At 49.6% G+C, this 17,499-nt stretch overlaps 1 protein-coding gene across 2 annotated transcripts in view; it reads right to left on the bottom strand.

Annotated features, from left to right (window-relative positions):
- The window catches only part of DOCK3 (dedicator of cytokinesis 3), a 539,706-nt gene that overhangs the window by 366,454 nt on the left and 155,753 nt on the right, over positions 1-17,499 (bottom strand). For both annotated transcript variants that reach the window (XM_075939450.1, XM_075939449.1), the window contains exon 4: positions 16,733-16,788. In XM_075939450.1, the coding sequence (XP_075795565.1) occupies positions 16,733-16,788 (56 nt within the window). The remainder of the gene's footprint in view (positions 1-16,732; positions 16,789-17,499) is intronic.

Here is a 17,499-nt window from a genome sequence, read left to right as displayed (position 1 = left end):
TATGGAGGTGGGAAACACCATTATAATCTGTTCACCATAGAAAGTACTGTAGAAGCAACTGCCGAGTCACGCACGAGAGCATTGATGGCATAATGCTTAGCAAATGTAAAATCCGAGGACCACGTTGCCATGCGATGGATGTCTTGCAATGGGACCCCTTTGAGGAATGCTGTAGATGTCACCATTGCCCTGGTCAAAAGAGCTCTCATCGTGCTTGGAGGGGACTTGTTGCGCAATGAGTAGCAGCGAGAAATGCAGCTCACGATCAGGTTGGAAATGAGTTGAACTGACTACGGTTGGCCCTTAGAATGTTCTGCCGTAGAGATTAGCAATCGTTGAGATTGCCGACAGGGACATGTTCTCTATGAGGGCTAGAGCTCTATGAACATCTAATGTATGAAGGTGCACTTTGTGGTTAGAGGAGTGGGGCTTGGGATAAAATCTTGCCAGGACTATGGGTTCATTGATATGGAACTCCGAGTTGACTTTCGGCAAGAAGCTCAGATGTGGGCATAGTATGACCCCATGACTGGTGAACAGGGTGTATGGTGGTGTGGCTGAGAGTGTCGCCAGCTCACCTACCTAACATGCGGATGTAATCGCTAGCAAGAAGACAAGTTTCATGGTGAGCGTTGGCATGTCACAGGTAGCTAAAGGCTCAAATGGGGGATGTGTGTGTCCAGAACTAGTTCCAAGTCCCACACAAATGGGGGTTTTCTCTTTGGTGGGTACAGGTTGTATAGACCTTTTAGAAAACGTTTGGTCATGGGATGGGTGAAAATCAAGTAACCCTCTACTGGTTGTCTAAAGACAGAAATCGCTGCAAGATGAACTCTTATGGATGGTAATGCCAAGCCCGACTGTTGAAGGTGTAGGATGTACTTGAGGATGCGATGGATAGGAATGGAGAATGAGTCAACGACATTAGTAGCACAACAGGTGTGGAAACGACGCCATTTTTGCAGGTAAGTCGTTCATGTAGAATCGCGTCTACTGTGCATTAGTACATGTACTTCCTGGGAACAGAGAAGTTCTACATGTTGGAACCAGCTAGGAGCCATGCCGTAAGGTGTAGTCGGTCAATTTGTGGGTGCACCATGGTTAACCCTCACTGTGTCAGAAGGTCGGGTCATTCCGGTAGATGGTATGGAGGGTGCAAAGACGTTTAAAGAAGGATTGGGAGCCACATCTGTCTGGGCCAAAAAGGAGCTATTAGTATGACTGAAAAAGAGAGTTACTCACCTGGTGCAGTAACGTCTGTTCTTCGAGATGTGTCCCCCCGTGGGTGCTCCACTCGAGGTGCTGGGCTCGTCCCGGCGCCGCAAACCGAAGGAATTTTCACTAGCAGTAGCCCCCCTGCTGGACCGCGCATGCGCGAGTGCTTCTTCGCACCTTTCATCTGAGCGCGGTCCGGTCTTGTCAGTTTCCTCCCAACCGGAAGCATCTGAAAGACATAAATAGAGGCTCCGAAGCAGGGAGGAGGGTGGGACGTGGAGCACCCACGGGGACACACATCTCGAAGAACAGACGTTACTGCACCAGGTGAGTAACTCTCTTTTCTTCATCGAGTAGTGTCCCCGAGGGTGCTCCACTCGAGGTGAGTACACAGCAGTGGTCGAGCGTGACCTGAGTGCTTCAGACCTATCACTTTCGGGCTGTAGACAAGACAGCCTGAGCTACCCTCGAATCGGAGGTAAGTATGTTCGCAAGGGCATAGTGTTTAGCGAATGTGAGGGTGGACGACCAGGTTGCTGCACGGCATATGTCCTGCAATGGTACTCCATGAAGATAGGCAATGGATGTAGCTATGCCCCAGGTGGAATGAGCACGAAGACCGCTCGGAAGAGACTTGTTGCGCAAGGCGTAACATTGTGTGATGCAAGCAATGACCAAACGGGAAATACGCTGTGCAGAAAGTAGTTTGCCTTTGGAGCGTTTGGCTGTAGAAAGGAAAAGCCGTTGAGATATTCTAAAGACTCGAGTTCTGTCAAGGTAAAAGGCCAGTGCTCGCCTGACATCTAGGGTGTGTAGAAGTGCTTCTTCCAATGAGGAGTGAGGCTTTGGGTAGAAAGTCGGTAGAATTATAGGCTCATTTATATGGAAAGCAGAGTTGACCTTTGGCAAAAACGCTGGTTGGACACGCAGTACTGCCGCATGACTGAAGAATTGAGTATACGGCGGATCGGTGGAAAGAGCTGATAATTCGCTTACTCGACGTACCGACGTGATGGCAAGTAGAAACACAGTTTTCATCGTGAGCATCCGTAGACCACACGTTGCAAGCGGCTCAAAGGGTGTGCGAGTCAGAGCGTCCAATACCAGAGGTAAGTCCCAAGGCTCTGGTGGGATCCTGTGGGCCAGATACAAGTTGCCTAACCCCTTCAGAAATCTCTTGGTGATAGGGTGGGTGAACACTGAATAGCCGTCAACGGGAAGACGGAAGGCTGAAATTGCCGCTAGATGCACCCTCAGGGAAGAAATAGTTAGTCCCGTCGTCTTTAGATGCATCACATAATCCAATGTCTGTTGTATAGACGACAAGTGAGGGTCAAGATCCTTTGCCAAACACCACGAATGGAAACGGCGCCATTTATAGATATAGGATTTACGCGTTGTACTGCATCTACTGTTAACCAACACGCGTCTCACTTCTTGGGAACATAAGAGTTCCGAAGCTTGGAGCCAACTAGGAGCCATGCTGTGAGGTGCATGTGGTCGATGGCTGGGTGAAGAACCCTGCTGTGTTTCTGGGATAGCAAGTTGGACAGCTGCGGTAGTCGTTGTGGATAGGCCGCTGACATTCTTGACAGCTGTGTTAACCAAATCTGCCTGGGCCAGAAAGGTGCTATCAGAATCACTGTTGCGCCGCCCAGTGCTATCTTCTCCAAAACCCTTGGAATGAGTGGAAGAGGAGGAAAGGCGTATAGCAATTGGTGGTGATCCCAGTCCAGAAGGAAGGCATCCCCGAGAGAGTTCGTGCCGATGCCTGCTCGTGAGCAATACTGAGGACATTTCCTGTTGTGTCGAGTGGCGAACAAGTCCACCTTGGGAAAACCCCATTGCAAGAAGATGTCGCGGAGCACTTCGGGATGCAATTCCCACTCGTGCTGTGAGAGGAAATGCCTGCTCAGAGTATCGGCAATTACATTGTCCTTGCCAGGGAGGTATGCTGCAGTTATGGTGATACCTTGTTGAATAGCCCAATTCCACAGACGCACAGCCTCCGCACACAGGGAGCGGGAGCGTGACCCCCCCTGCTTGTTGATATAATACACCATGCATATGTTGTCGGTGAGAATCTGTATGAAATGTCCTCGGATGATGGGCAGAAAGTGCTTGCAAGCCTTGAAGACAGCTCTTAGTTAGAGAAAATTTATATGCTGTAGCGAATCCTGGGGCGTCCAGAGACCCTGCGCACGGAGCTCCCAAAGGTGGGCGCCCCAGCCGAGTAGAGAGGCATCTGTAGTGATTTGTAGAGATGTTTTTTTGGGCATGAAAGGGGACCCCTGTTAGCATAAGCGACGAGGAGTCCTGTGGCACCTTATAGACTAACTGAAGTGTAGGAGCATAAGCTTTCGTGGGCAAAGACCCACTTCGTCAGATGCATGTAGAAGTGGGTCTTTGCCCACGAAAGCTTATGCTCCTACACTTCAGTTAGTCTATAAGGTGCCACAGGACTCCTCGTCGCTTTTGCAGATTCAGACTAACACGGCTACCCCTCTGATCCCTGTTAGCATGTTGTAGGGGTTGTCCCACCGTGCCAGGGAAGACCGCACCTGACTGGGCAGAGAAACCACCCTGTTCGTACTGCGCACCTGGGGCGTGTACACAGTGAACAGCCAATGTTGAAGACTTCGCATATGGAGTCTGGCATGCGGAACCACATATGTGGTGGCTGCCATGTGTCCCAGTAGTTGCAGACAGGTAAGTATTCGGGACTTCGGAGAAATTGATATTGAATGTACCCGGTCCTGTATGAGTTGAAACCTCTTTACCGGCAAGTATGCCCTCGTGGTTAGGGAGTCGAGTCTTGCGCCGATAAACTCCAGGTCGCGAGTAGGTGTTAGGAAGGACTTCTCGACATTGATTATGAGCCCGAGGGCTGTGAACAAAGTGGTAGTTATAGACACTGCCCTCGTAGCCTCGTCGAGTGTGGAAGCCTTTAGCAGGCAATCGCCCAGGTATGGAAAGATTGTAATATCGAGGCGTCGCAGGTAGGCCGCCACTACCGCCAGGGTCTTGGAGAAAACCCGTGGGGCCGCTGATAGTCCGAAAGGCAGCATGCGATATTGATAGTGGTCGGACCCCACTGTGAACCGAAGGAATCTTCTGTGCACCGGGTGTATCGTTATATGGAAGTAGGCGTCCTGAAGATCGAGGGACGCGAACCAATCCCCTTTGTTGAGAGTCGGGATGATCGAAGATAACGTGACCATCTTGAATTTTTGCCTTCTCAGATGACGGTTGAGCCGACGTAGGTCCAGGATAGGCCTCCAACCCCCTGATTTCTTCTGGGTGAGGAAATAGCGAGAGTAGAACCCTCTCCCCAGAAAGGGTGTCAGCACCCTTTCCACTGCCCCTAATATGAGAAGGCGTGACACCTCTTGATGTAGAAGCGTCTCGTGAGAGGGGTCCCTGAAAAGGGACGGAGCAGGAGGGGAGGGAGGGGGAAGAGAGGTGAAGGGGATGACATATCCTGAAGTAATTATGTCGTAAACCCACCGGTCGGTGGATATGACAGCCCAACAATGCTGATAAGGTCTGAGACGATGATGGAATACGCCTTTTGTTATGTCCGGAGTCTCTGTTAACGGGGTGGTCCGAAGTCCCTCGATCAACCCATCAAACCTGCTGTCGGCCCTGCTGCTGGACAGGCGTCTTGTTGAGTTGCTGGCGACGCTTCTGGGGCCGTTGTCTCGGCCTCTGTTGCTCATATGGCCTGGCGCGTGGCGTCGCATATGAGAATGGTCTTTGTCTATTGTAGGGTATGTATCTCCTACGTTTGTGGGGGGGGGTGTACATCCCTAGCGTTCTCAAAGTTGTATGTGTATCCTTGCCCGGGTGGAAGACCTGATCTGTTGACTGAGCAAATAGCGACTTGCGATCGAAGGGCAAATCCTCCACCCTGGCCCGCATCTCCTTCGGGACAGCGGCCTGATGTAGCCAAAACACTCGACGCATGACTATGGCCGAAGCTGCGGATCTAGCAGCTACGTCAGCCGTGTCAAGGGCGATCTATGCAAGGCTGTTCGGGCGACCGTATAGCCCTCTTGTATCACTGCCTTGAGCATCTGACATTTGGAATCCGGCAAGTGCTCAAATAGAGGGATCAGTTTCAAATAGTTATCGAAATCGTGGTTTGCTAGTTGTGCCGCAAAGTTACACATCCTCAGGGCAGAAGTAGAGGAGGAATATACTTTCCTGCCCAAGATATCCAGTTGTTTGGCCTCCTTGTCATTTGAGGGATTCTTGGTCTGAGATGATCTTGTTCTCTGTTGCGCGGCGTCCACGACAAGGGAGTTAGGCTGAGGATGTGTAAAGAGAAACTCCATATCTTTCTGAGTGATGAAGTTCTTCTTGTCCGACCGCTTATTAGTTGGTAGCGAAGTGGCCAGGGTCTGCCAGATGTTGTTGGCGATCTCCAGTATAGCGTCATCAAAGGGAAAAGCGAGCTTTGACTTTTGGGAAGGTTGTAGATTCTTAAGCAATCGATGCTGTTTCTGTTGCACGTCCGCGGTCTGAAGGTCCTGGGATTGTGCAACTCTCTTGAAGAGCTCCTGGAACTGCTTGTGGTCCTCCGTAGGAGACAAGTCCGCAGGGACCACTGCGTCATCCAGCGAGGATGAGGAACGCTGCGCCGGAGAATCAGGACTCTGCTGTCCTTGAAGAGGAGTGTGGTCCTGCTTATCCTCCTGATATTGCGAATCCAAATCCCCAGCCGAGAATGGTGGCACAACATAAGGAGTAGACTCGTCCAGACCATGTGGAGATTGATGCCGAGAAGATTGCAGTGATCGCGATCACGAATACCTTCTGCGGTGAGATGAATGAGAAGAGTACTCGTGATAATATCGGTCCTCCCTCCGACTGCGGCAGAGAGAACGGCTGTATCTTCTCACTGTGTCATACCGACAATGGCAGTCTGTACATCTTGGGGATCTTGGTGAAAGGGATCTCCTATAGTAGCGTGAGGGAGACCGCGAGTAGCGGTCCCGATAGTAATGACTTGGCAATGAATGAAGAGGTGACCTATCGTAGGGTTCCCTGGAGGTCGTGTAACGGTGAATACGACGACGGTAATCAGCATGGGATGAGGTAGGTGAGTCAGGTCCAGGTGAGAAGGTGACACTGTCCGGCGTTATTGATGGTGTCCGGACCCTTGCAGTCTTTTGTTGTGCTTTGGTTGGCACCGAGGCATTGCATGCAGGCTGGGGAGGTACTTGTGGCAGAACAGCAGACAGTGAAGAAGCCTCTGCCACTTGAACGTCTGCCACGTGAACGGCAGAGTAAAGGCTCGGTGCAGCTTGATCCCCCGGAAAGGTGAAAGCAGGAGGCTGGGCTGGTAGAGACTCCTGCGGCGGAGGTGCATCTGGTGACGATATACCTGGCACCGAGGAGCCCAGAGCGGCACCTATGGAAGGCGCTGTGGGTGCCGTCACAGCTGGCTGCGGCGCGCATGCGCCGGAACTCCCGGTGCTGGGGCTTCTCTTGCCGGCTCCGCAATGGCCGTTAAAGCCGTTGCCGGCACCAACTCCGCTCTCGACCCCTTCTTGGGTGTAGGAGCGGAGTTTTTGGGGCAGGCTGCAGTTGGGGCAGAAGAGCTACGGCCCTTGCCCGCCTTGCCCGCGGGGAGTCTCGGCGCATAGTCAGAGCTCCCCGGCTTGTCCGCAGTGGCGCTCGGCATCCCGTGGATCTTGGGGGCTTGCTCGGCTTGCTCAGGAGATGCAGAGTGCGGCTCGGAGACCTCCGGAGCTTGGAGAGCCTTATTGAACAAAAGGACTCTCAACCTCAGCTCCCGATCCTTTCCAGCGCGAGCTGTCATCTTCGCGCAGTGACTACACTTGACTGGGACATGAGTGTCCCCGAGACATCTGACACACCAGGAGTGTCCATCTGAGATGGGGATAGCCTCCTGGCACTGGAGGCACTTCTTGAAGCCGGGTGATCCTGGCATTCTTGAGTCCTTTGCTTATTAGTCAATTTCAGTCAGGAAAGCCCTGACCGACCGCTGAAGAAAAAGCGGCTTTACATTTCTTTTCTTTTTTTTTTTTTAAAGGGGGAACTACAACTAGAACAGTGTAACAGATAACTACCTATCACTAACCAAATAACAACTATAACTAGGAAGATTTTTCCCTTTCCCCTCAGAGAGGAGAAGGGAGCCTGAACTAACTCCGTCTGCGGCTGCGGACGGTTGGAGAGAAACTGACAAGATCGGACCGCGCTCAGATGAAAGGCGCGAAGGGGCACTCGCGTATGCGCGGTCCGGCAGGGGGGCTACTGCTAGTGAAAATTCCTCCGGTTTGCGGCGCCGGGACGAGCCCAACACCTCGAGTGGAGCACCCTCGGGGACACTACTCGATGAAGAATCTCCATTACTCTTCGAAGCAGAGGAATGGGAGGGAAGGCATAAAGTAGGTGGCTGCTCCAATCCATTAGAAATGCGTCCCCAAGGGACTTTGGTCCAATTCCTGCTCTGGAACAGTTTTTGGGGCACTTTGCATTGTGTTGTGTTGCGAATAACTCTATAGTGAGCTACCCTCACCATTGGAAGATATGCCATGTTATGTCCTGACTGAGTTCCCATTCGTATTCGGGAAAAAAATGTCTGCTGAGCGTGTCGGCAGTGATGTTGTCCTTGCTGGGAAGGTAAGTAGCTAGTATGGTGACCCCGTGATGAATGCACCAGTTCCATAATTTCATAGCCACTGCAAATAGGGTTCTAGACAGGGCTCCACCTGGACAGTAGATGTAATAAGAAATTGTTACTCACCTTGTGCAGTAACATCTGTTCTTCGAGATGTGTGTCCCCGTGGGTGCTCCACTACAGGTGTCGGGCTCGTCCCGGCGCCGCAAACCGGAAAGTTCTTACTAGCAGTAGCCCCCTCCAGAGAACTGCGCATGTGCAGAGCGTCCCGCGCCGTTCGCGCCTTTTCTGCGTCGCGCGGTCCAACCCGCCAGTTCCTCCTAGCCAGAACATCTGAAAGAGACAAGACAGAGCTCCGAAGCAGGGAGGAGGGCGGGTCGTGGAGCACCCACGGGGACACACATCTCGAAGAACAGATGTTACTGCACAAGGTGAGTAACAATTTCTTCTTCTTCGAGTGATGTCCCCGTGGGTGCTCCACTACAGGTGAGTATGAAGCAGTCATCTAACTCCTGGTCGTGCTTCGGAATTACTTGTGCACAGAAGAAAGAACTGCCTGAGCGACTGCTGTGTCTGCCGCTTTGAGACGGTCAAGGGCATAATGTCGAACAAACGTGGATGAGGACAACCATGTAGCTGCACGGCATATGTCCCGTAGCGATACGTTCTTCATGAAAGCCGTGGAGGCGGCCATACTCCTGGTTGAATGTGCGGTTGGTGGACAGGGTAGAGACCTGCCCCTGAGGGTGTAGCAACGAGTGATGCAGTTAACGATATGTGCCGAAATACGTTGTGACGACAGTTGATGACCTTTAGAGCGATTCGCCAGTGACAATAGTAATCGCGGAGACTTCCGGAAGGGACGCATTCTGTCTAAATAGAATGCCAACGCCCTTCTGACGTCTAATGTGTGCCAGCGGGCTTCCTCAGGTGTAGCATGTGGCTTGGGGTAGAAGGTAGGAAAGACTATAGGCTCATTGACGTGGAATGACGAATTAACCTTTGGCAGGAAAGCTGGATGACATCTCAGCTGAGTGAATACTGTGTAGGGAGGATCGGCAGAGAGTGCCGCGAGCTCGGAGACTCATCGAGCTGAGGCGATCGCAAGGAGAAAGGTAACTTTAATCGTGAGGGTCTGTAAATCACAAGTTGCAAGTGGTTCAAATGGTGGGCGGGTAAGAGTGTCCAGCACGAAGGTAAGGTCCCATGGTTGTGAGACAGGTCTATGCGGTAGGTAGAGATTCGAAATACCCTTGAGGAACTTCTTGTAAGTGGATGAGAGAAGACGGAAAAACCCTCTATTGGGGCATGAAAGGCCGAAATTGCTGCCAAGTGTACTCTTAGGGAAGCAGCAGCCAAGCCTTGCGAATGTAAATGAAGTACATAGTCTAGGATGCACTGAATGTGTGCTTTGAGAGGATCGATGGTCTGTGATTGGCACCAAGCGAAGAAGCGACGCCACTTGTAGAGGTAAGATCGTTGAGTGCTGTGGCGTCTGCTTTGTACTAGTACGTCCCTGACTGCTTGGGAGCAGGTTAGCTCTAGGCCTTGGAGCCAGTTAGGAGCCAAGCTGTCAGGTGCAAACGGTCGATGTCCGGATGGAGAAGATTGCCGTTTTGCTGCGAGATCAAGTTGCTGATCCGTGGAAGTCGTTGAGGTCTGGATACCGACATCTGCATGAGTTGCGTGAGCCATGTCTGGCGAGGCCAGAAGGGGGCCACCAGGATTACTGTCGCTGAGTCAGATAGTATCTTCTCTATTACTCGGGGTATCAGTGGAATTGGGGGAAAGGCGTATAAGAGATGGTATGTTCCCCACCTGAGCAGGAAGGCATCCCCCATCGATTGGGTGCTTATGCCCGCTCTTGAGCAGTAAGCGCGACATTTCTTGTTGTCGCGAGTAGCAAAGAGGTCGATCTCTGGGTAGCCCCATAGCTGGAACAGATTGCGGGCTACGGAGTGAAGGAGTTCCCATTCGTGTTGGGAATGGAAGGATCTGCTGAGTGCATCCGCAATTGTATTAGTTTTGCCGGGGAGATAGGAGGCTGTGAGTGTGACATTGTGACGAATCGCCCAGTTCCAAAGGCGCACTGATTCCGCACACAGGGTCCTGGACCTGGCTCCGCCCTGTCGATTGATGTAGTATACAGTGCATATGTTGTCCGTAAGGACCTGTAGACTGGTTCCCTGTATTTGCTGGACGAAGTGGCGACAAGCGTTGAAAACTGCCCTGAGTTCCAGGAAGTTTATGTGAAGTAGGGATTCTTGGTGGGACCATAATCCTTGGACCCGATAGTGTAGCATATGTGCCCCCCAGCCTACAAGGGTAAGTTGAATCCGTGGTAAGTTGAATTGACGGGGATTGGATCCGGAAGGGAACACCCGCCAGAGTATTGGCCGGTTGGAGCCACCATGCGAGCGATTCCTTGACACGGGCAGGGACAGGTGTGAAACTGTTGATATTGGTAATGCCCGGTTTGTAGGCTAGGAGGAGCCAATGTTGCAGACATCGCATGCGGAGGTGAGCGTAGGTTATGACATACGTGGTGGAGGCCATGTGGCCTAACAGCTTCAGGCAGGTAAGGTATGAGACTGCCGGGGCCATAAACAAGACACTCGATAGGTCCCGGATGGCGTTGGCTCTGTCTGTAGGTAGGTACGCCATAGCGGTGGTAGAGTCTAGTTTGGCTCCAATGAAAACGATGGACTGGGCGGGAATCAGAGTAGATTTTGGAAGATTGATAATTAGTCCAAGAGTCTCGAAGATACCTTTTGTAGTGGTAACCACGGTCTCGGCCTTTTGTCTCGAAGGGGCCGTGAGGAGGTAGTCGTCGAGATAGGGAAAGATGGTGATGCCGGCTCGACGGAGGTACACAGCTACGACTGCCATGGTCTTTGAAAACACTCTTGGGGCTGCGGATAGGCCAAAGGGGAGCACCGTGTATTGGTAATGATCGTCTCCCACGGTAAAGCGTAGAAATCTCCTGTGAGCTGGATGGGTGGCAATATGGAAGTATGCGTCCTGTAAATCGAGGGATGCGAACCAATCCCCTCTGTATAGTGCTGGAATGATGGAACCCAGAGTAACCATCTTGAATCTGTGTCTTCGCAGGTGGTGGTTGAGGCCGCGAAGATCTAGGATCGGTCTCCATCCCCCCGACTTCTTCTCGGTGAGAAAGTACCGGGAATAGAAACCTCTGCCTCGGAACTCGGGAGGAACTATTTCCACCGCACCTATGGTAAGCAGGTGCATGACCTCCTGACGTAACAGGGATTCGTGAGAGGGGTCCCTGAAAAGGGACAGGGATGGGGGGTTGGTGGGAAGTAAAGTGGAGAACGGAATGGTGAGCCCAGAGGTTACGATCTCCCTGACCCAACGGTCGGTGGTGATAGTGAACCAACGAACGGAGTAAGGGTTCAGATGGCGGTGGAAGAGCTTGGTTACTCGTGTTGGGGATTCCAGTAGGGGGATGGTACGCAGACCCTCGACAAGTCCGTCAAACTTGCTGCCGGGGTTGTTGCTGGTTATGATTTTTGTTAGGCTGCTGGCGGCGGCGTTGGGGGCGCTGCCTTTGTCTATGTTGGTCGTAAGGTCTAAAGCATTGGTTGGAATAAAAAGAAGAAGAAGAAAGAGGAGGCCTTTGTCTGTTATACGGCCAAGCTCTCCTGCGCCTGAAAGGAGGAGTGTACATCCCGAGAGTTCTTAACGTGGTTCGGGAGTCTTTTCCGAAGTGAAACACTTGATCCGTGTTTTGGGCAAACAGGGATGCTCGGTCGAATGGAAGGTCTTCCACCTTAGGCGGTAGATCTTTTGGCACAGAAGCCAGGTGGAGCCAAGAGTCACGTCGCATGACGATCGATGTCGCCGTAGTGCGGGAAGCTGAGTCGGCAATATCCAGAGATATCTGGAGTGCATTACGGGCCACTGTGTAACCCTCCTGCACAATGGATTTCAGTACGTCCCTTTTGGAATGTGGAAAATGTTGTATCAACGGCACCAACTTCGAGTAGTTATCGAAGTCATGGTTGGCAAGATGGGCGGAATAGTTTGCCATCCTTAATGTGGCTGTTGCCGACGAATATACCTTTCTGCCGAGCAAGTCCAGACGCTTGGCTTCTTTGTCCGCGGTGGAATTTCTCGCTTGTGCGGACCTTGCCTTTTTTGAGCTGCGTCGACAACGATGGAATTTGGTACGGGGTGAGTGAAAAGAAATTCTGCGTCTTTGGCATCAATAAAGTATTTCCTGTCCGTGCGTTTATTGGTAGGCGGCATAGATGCCGGGGTTTGCCAGATGTCATTAGCTATTTCCAGGATAGCGGCATCGAAAGGGAGAGCTAGTTTTGATTTGCTGGACTGCTGTAAGTTTCTAAGGAGGGCATGGTGTTTTGGTGGTGCCCCAGAGGTACGTAAGTTTTGTGAATGCGCTACCCATTTGAAAAGTTCATGAAATTGCTTGTAGTCGACCGCGAGAGGAGGTTCTTCATTAAACACTGTCTGTCCGGGGTGGGGGTCGGGTCCCTTTAAGCACAGCCCTCGGCTAGCCTGAGACAGCAGCTCCACGCTCTAAGTCCTCATCTGATGCACTGCCGGCACTGCTTCCGGCCATGCTTAACCCCCACTCTGTGTGGACATGCTAGTTCGAATTAGCAAAATGCTAATTCGAACTAGTTTTTTAGTCTGTATGCATTAGTTCGAATTAGCTTAGTTCGAATTAGCGCTGTAGTGTAGACATACCCTGGTATACTACTATTGACATGCGCCAATTGCACCGGGGGAGGTGGAGATGGAGATTGAAGCTGAGGGGAAAAGGACGCCGGTTCCAGGCTAGGAGATGGAGTTATCAGTCTCCTAGACTTGCGTCTAGCCTTCTACGACGCACTTACATCCTGCCTTAGTGCTGGTAGTAAAGCCTGTGTTGGTACCATTGCTTGGGGTACTGGTGCAGCTGCAGGTGAGTCCGATGCCGCGGGACTCACTGCTGATGTGATGGGTGGACCTGCGAGGCTCGGTGCTGAATTGGGAACCGGTGACGGTTGACTCGATGTCGGTGCCGACACACTCGGCACCGTGGTTAGTGCTGGAGGACTTGGTGCCGTCTTGGTGCCAATGTTGGGGCTTGTTTTCTCGGTGCTGGTGCCAAGTCCACCTTAGGCACCGCTGAAACAGCAGGTGCCAGTTCCCTAGAAAGCGTTTGACTTGGCGCAGATGCACACCAGCTCGGGTTATGCTTGGAATATAATGTGTCAGTATAGTGTGTCAAGCTGACGAGGGTGTACGCTTGGGGAGAGTGCTTCAGCTAGTACTGTGGGTATAGACTTGCGGGGCAGGAAGTGTTGACCCCAAACGAGTAGTGACCTATGTAAGTAAATGTGAATCTATTGAGGAACTAAAAGGGGCTCCCGGAGATTATTGGGTAGAGGGCTAATGCCGGAGAGGGTGCCTCGGAACTCGCGGCGTTACACTGTCTTTCGGGCAAACAGGATGTGGCGGAAGTGCCCATGCGCTGCTTCTCCCACTTTTCTATCGGTTTATATCCTTTTCCCTTTTTTTTCCTTTCCTTTTCTTTCCCTTTGATGCTGTTAGGGAGACTAAGTGAAACCAATGCCAGTAGCAGTTGAGAAGGAACTGAGGGAACTACCGTCGGCATGTGTGTAACTGTCATTCTGAGCGATTGTGAAACAGTGCAGAACGCGCCGGTGGCCAGGGAACTGCTACCAAAGATCTCCGGGCCGTGTGCACAGCGGCGCTGACACACCTAAGTGGAGTACCCACGGGGAACCTCAAAGAAGAACTTAAGCACTTAGGAGGCTAAGAATCATTAGAAGTCATTGAAGATCTGATCATTGCAAAATAAGAGGTGCTACCTGCATATCTGTGCTTCCTCAGCATACTATCACTGAAACAACAAGTAACATATAACCTCAGTCATGAAAAATGCAATGCTATACAGAGTCATAATCAAAGAGGCTGACAAAGGGGGTGCTGTAGTCATCATGAACAGAAAAGATTATGAACAGGAGTCTTCCAGACAACTCACCAACACCAGATTCTACAGACTTCTCATCCTCTGATCCCACTAAAGAATACCAAACGAAACCTAAACCATCTGCTCATGAAACTTCCTGCTACAACTCAGGACCAAATCTACCCCCCCTCCCCCCCCACAGAAAATCCCCAACCAGGAGTTTTCTATCTGCTACCCAACATCCACAAGCCTGAAAATCCCAGACAACTCATCATCTCAAGCACTGGCACAGTTATAGCAGGATTATCTAGGTTATACTGACTCTCTCCTCAGACCCTATGCTACCAGCACTCCTAGCTATCTTCAAGACACCACCAACTTCCTGAAGAAAGTACAGAACATTAGTAATCTTTCAGAAAACACCATCCTGACCACCCTGGATGTTGAAGCTCTTTACACCAACATACCACATGATGATGGATTACTGGCTGTCAGGAACACTCCCCGATGACCTCTGCAACTTCGTCCTCACCCATAACTATTTCCAATTTGGGGACAATTTATATCTTCAAGCTAGCAGCACAGCCATGGGCAGCTGCATGGCCCCACAATATACCAAGATCTTTATGGCTGATCCTGAGCAACGTTTCCTCATCTCTTACCCTCTAGCACCCTTACTCTACTTACTCTACATTGATGACATTTCCGTCATTTGGACCTACAAGAAGGAGACCCTTGCAGAATTCCACAGGAATTTCAACTTCCACCCCACCATCAACCTTAGCCTGGACCTGTCCATACAAGAGATCCACTTCCTGGACTCTACAGTACAATTACATGATGGCCACATTTCTACCACCTTATATACTGTTACACTTACCTACATGCCTCTAACTTCCCTCCAACACACATTTCCCAAACACTTGTTTACAGCCAGACTCCAATCCCACAGACAGAGACAAGCACCTCCACGACTTATATAAAGTATTCTTAAAACTGAAATACCCACCTGGAAAAATGAAAAAACAGGATTTTTTCAGGAGGAATAACGATAGTTCAAATTAGGAGCTTTAATTTGAACTATCTAGTCCGTGCCACGTGTAGCCGTGGTCAGGTAGTTCGAACTACGGGGGATTTAAAAATGGCGGCGCCCGGGAACATGCAAATGCAGCTCAGGATATTTAAATCCCAGACTTCATTTGCAAGTTAGAATGCCTACATTAGCCACCCTAGTTCGAACTAGGGTGGCAGTGTAGACATACCCTTAGAGTTCTTTCAAGGGGTTAACAAACATGCAGATAAGGGGGATCCAGTAGATATAGTATACTTAGATTTTCAGAAGCCTTTGACAAGGTCCCTCACCAAATGCTCTTGTGTAAATTACATTGTCATGGGATAAGAAGGAAGGTCCTTTCATGGATTGAGAACTGGTTAAAAGGCAGGAAACAAAGGGTAGGAATAAATGGTAAATTTTCAAAATGGAGAGGGGTAACTAGTGGTGTCCCCCAAGGGTCGGTCCTGGGACCAATCCTGTTCAACTTATTCATAAATGATCTGGAGAAAAGGATAAGCAGCAAGGTGGTAAAGTTTGCAGATGATACTAAACTGTTTAAGATAGCCAAGACAGAAACAGACTGTGAAGAACTTCAAAAAGATCTCACCAAATTGAGTGATTGGGCAACAAAATGGCAAATGAAACTGAATGTGGATAAGTGTAAAGTAATGCACGTTGGAAAAAATAACCCCAACTATACGTACAGTATGATGAGGGCTAATTTGGCTACAACTAATCAGGAAAGAGATCTTGGAGTTATCATGCATAGCTCTCTGAAAACTTTCACACAGTGTGCAGCGGCAGTCAAAAAGGCAAATAGGATGTTAGGAATTATTAAGAACGAGATAGAAAATAAGACACACAATATCTTACTGCCCCTGTATAAAACTATGGTACGCCCACATCTTGAATACTGTGTACAGATGTGGTCTCCTCACCTCAAAAAAGATATTTTGACCTTAGAAAGGGTTCAGAAACGGGCAACTAAAATGATTAGGGGTTTGGAACGGGTCCCATATGAGGAGAGGTTAAAGCGACTGGGACTTTTCAGTTTAGAAAAGAGGAGACTAAGGGGGGATATGATAGAGGTCTATAAAATCATGAATGGTATGGAGAGGGCCAATAAGGAAAAGTTATTTACTTGCTCCCATAATAGAAGAACTAGAGGACACCAAATGAAATTAATGGGTTACAGGTTTAAAACTAATAAAAGAAAGTTCTTCTTCACACAGTGCGTAGTCAACCTGTGGAGCTCCTTGCCAGAGGAGGCTGTGAAGGCTAGGACTATAACAGAGTTTAAAGAGAAGCTAGATAATTTCATGGAGCTTAGGTCCATAAAAAGCTACTAGCCAGGGGATATAAATGGTGCCCCTGGCGTCTGTTTGTCAGAGGGTGGAGAAGGATGGTAGGAGACAAATCGCTTGATCATTGTCTTCGGTCCACCCCCTCTGAGGCACCTGGTGCTGGCCATTGTTGGCAGACAGGCTACTGGGCTAGATGGACCTTTTGTCTGACTCAGTATGGCCGTTCTTATGTTCTGATGTTTAATAAAAGTGTACATATTACTGATGACAACATCCATTACGCTATTTTTCCAGTGAAAAACCAGAGCTGCTCTTCCAATATTAAAAATACAACTATGACGTTTAATAAACAGAGAATAGAACCCCAGAGAATAACATCTGATTTCAAAGTTTCAAAGAGTATCATATGCAACAAGAAAGGCAAATTAATAAATTTAGGAAAAAGTTATTGGCAATATCCCTTCAAAAGTCCACCCCTAACATTTCTTAGTTTCTATTTACAGAAATGAAGCAACTTCTTAATAATTAAGAAAAACACTCACCCTCTGTTACTGACAAGTGCCTTTTTCAAGTGAATATAGTTAGCAGGAAAGATCCCCTGAAAGAGAGAACAATGCTACTTGTCAGAAAAATACAATTATAGTTTTGAACAATTTTCATTCTAACAAAAGTAGCAAACATTTGTTGATTGCCAGCCTTTCAATTTCATCCATGGCATAAAACAAGCGATCACTGTCAAAATCAATATTCAAATAATAGTCACGTCATATGGCTTCAACTTGTCTCAGCATAGGACACATGTTGATTTGACAAATATGTAAGTTATATAACCTTTCATTCTTGAAACAAAACTCCATGACATTTATGTGTATGTATCCAATAAAATACATACACATATGTATGTGTATGTATCCAACAAAATATAACAGGAAAGCTCTATAATTCTAAAAAGCAGCTTTTAAAAGTCATTCATTTTCTGGTTTGAAATACAGGCAGTCCCCGGGTTACGTACAAGATAGGGACTGTAGGTTTGTTCTTAAGTTGAATCTGTATGTAAGTCGGAACTGGCGTCCAGATTCAGCCGCTGCTGAAACTGATCAGTTTCAACAGCGGCTGAATCTGGACGCCAGTTCTGACTTACATACAGATTCAACTTAAGAACCCCAGGCATCCCCAAGTCAGCTGCTGCTGAAACTGATCAGCGGCTGATTCCAGGAAGCCCGGGGCAGGGGCTTCCTGTAGTCAGCCACTGGTCAGTTTCAGCAGCGGCTGACTTGGGGACGCCTGGGGCAGAGCAGCTGGGGTGCTG

Source organism: Pelodiscus sinensis, chromosome 11 (assembly GCF_049634645.1).
Source record: "Pelodiscus sinensis isolate JC-2024 chromosome 11, ASM4963464v1, whole genome shotgun sequence".
NCBI lineage: Eukaryota > Metazoa > Chordata > Testudines > Trionychidae > Pelodiscus > Pelodiscus sinensis.
Note: the sequence above shows the minus strand (reverse complement) of the source record. Positions and strands in the feature narration are given on the sequence as shown.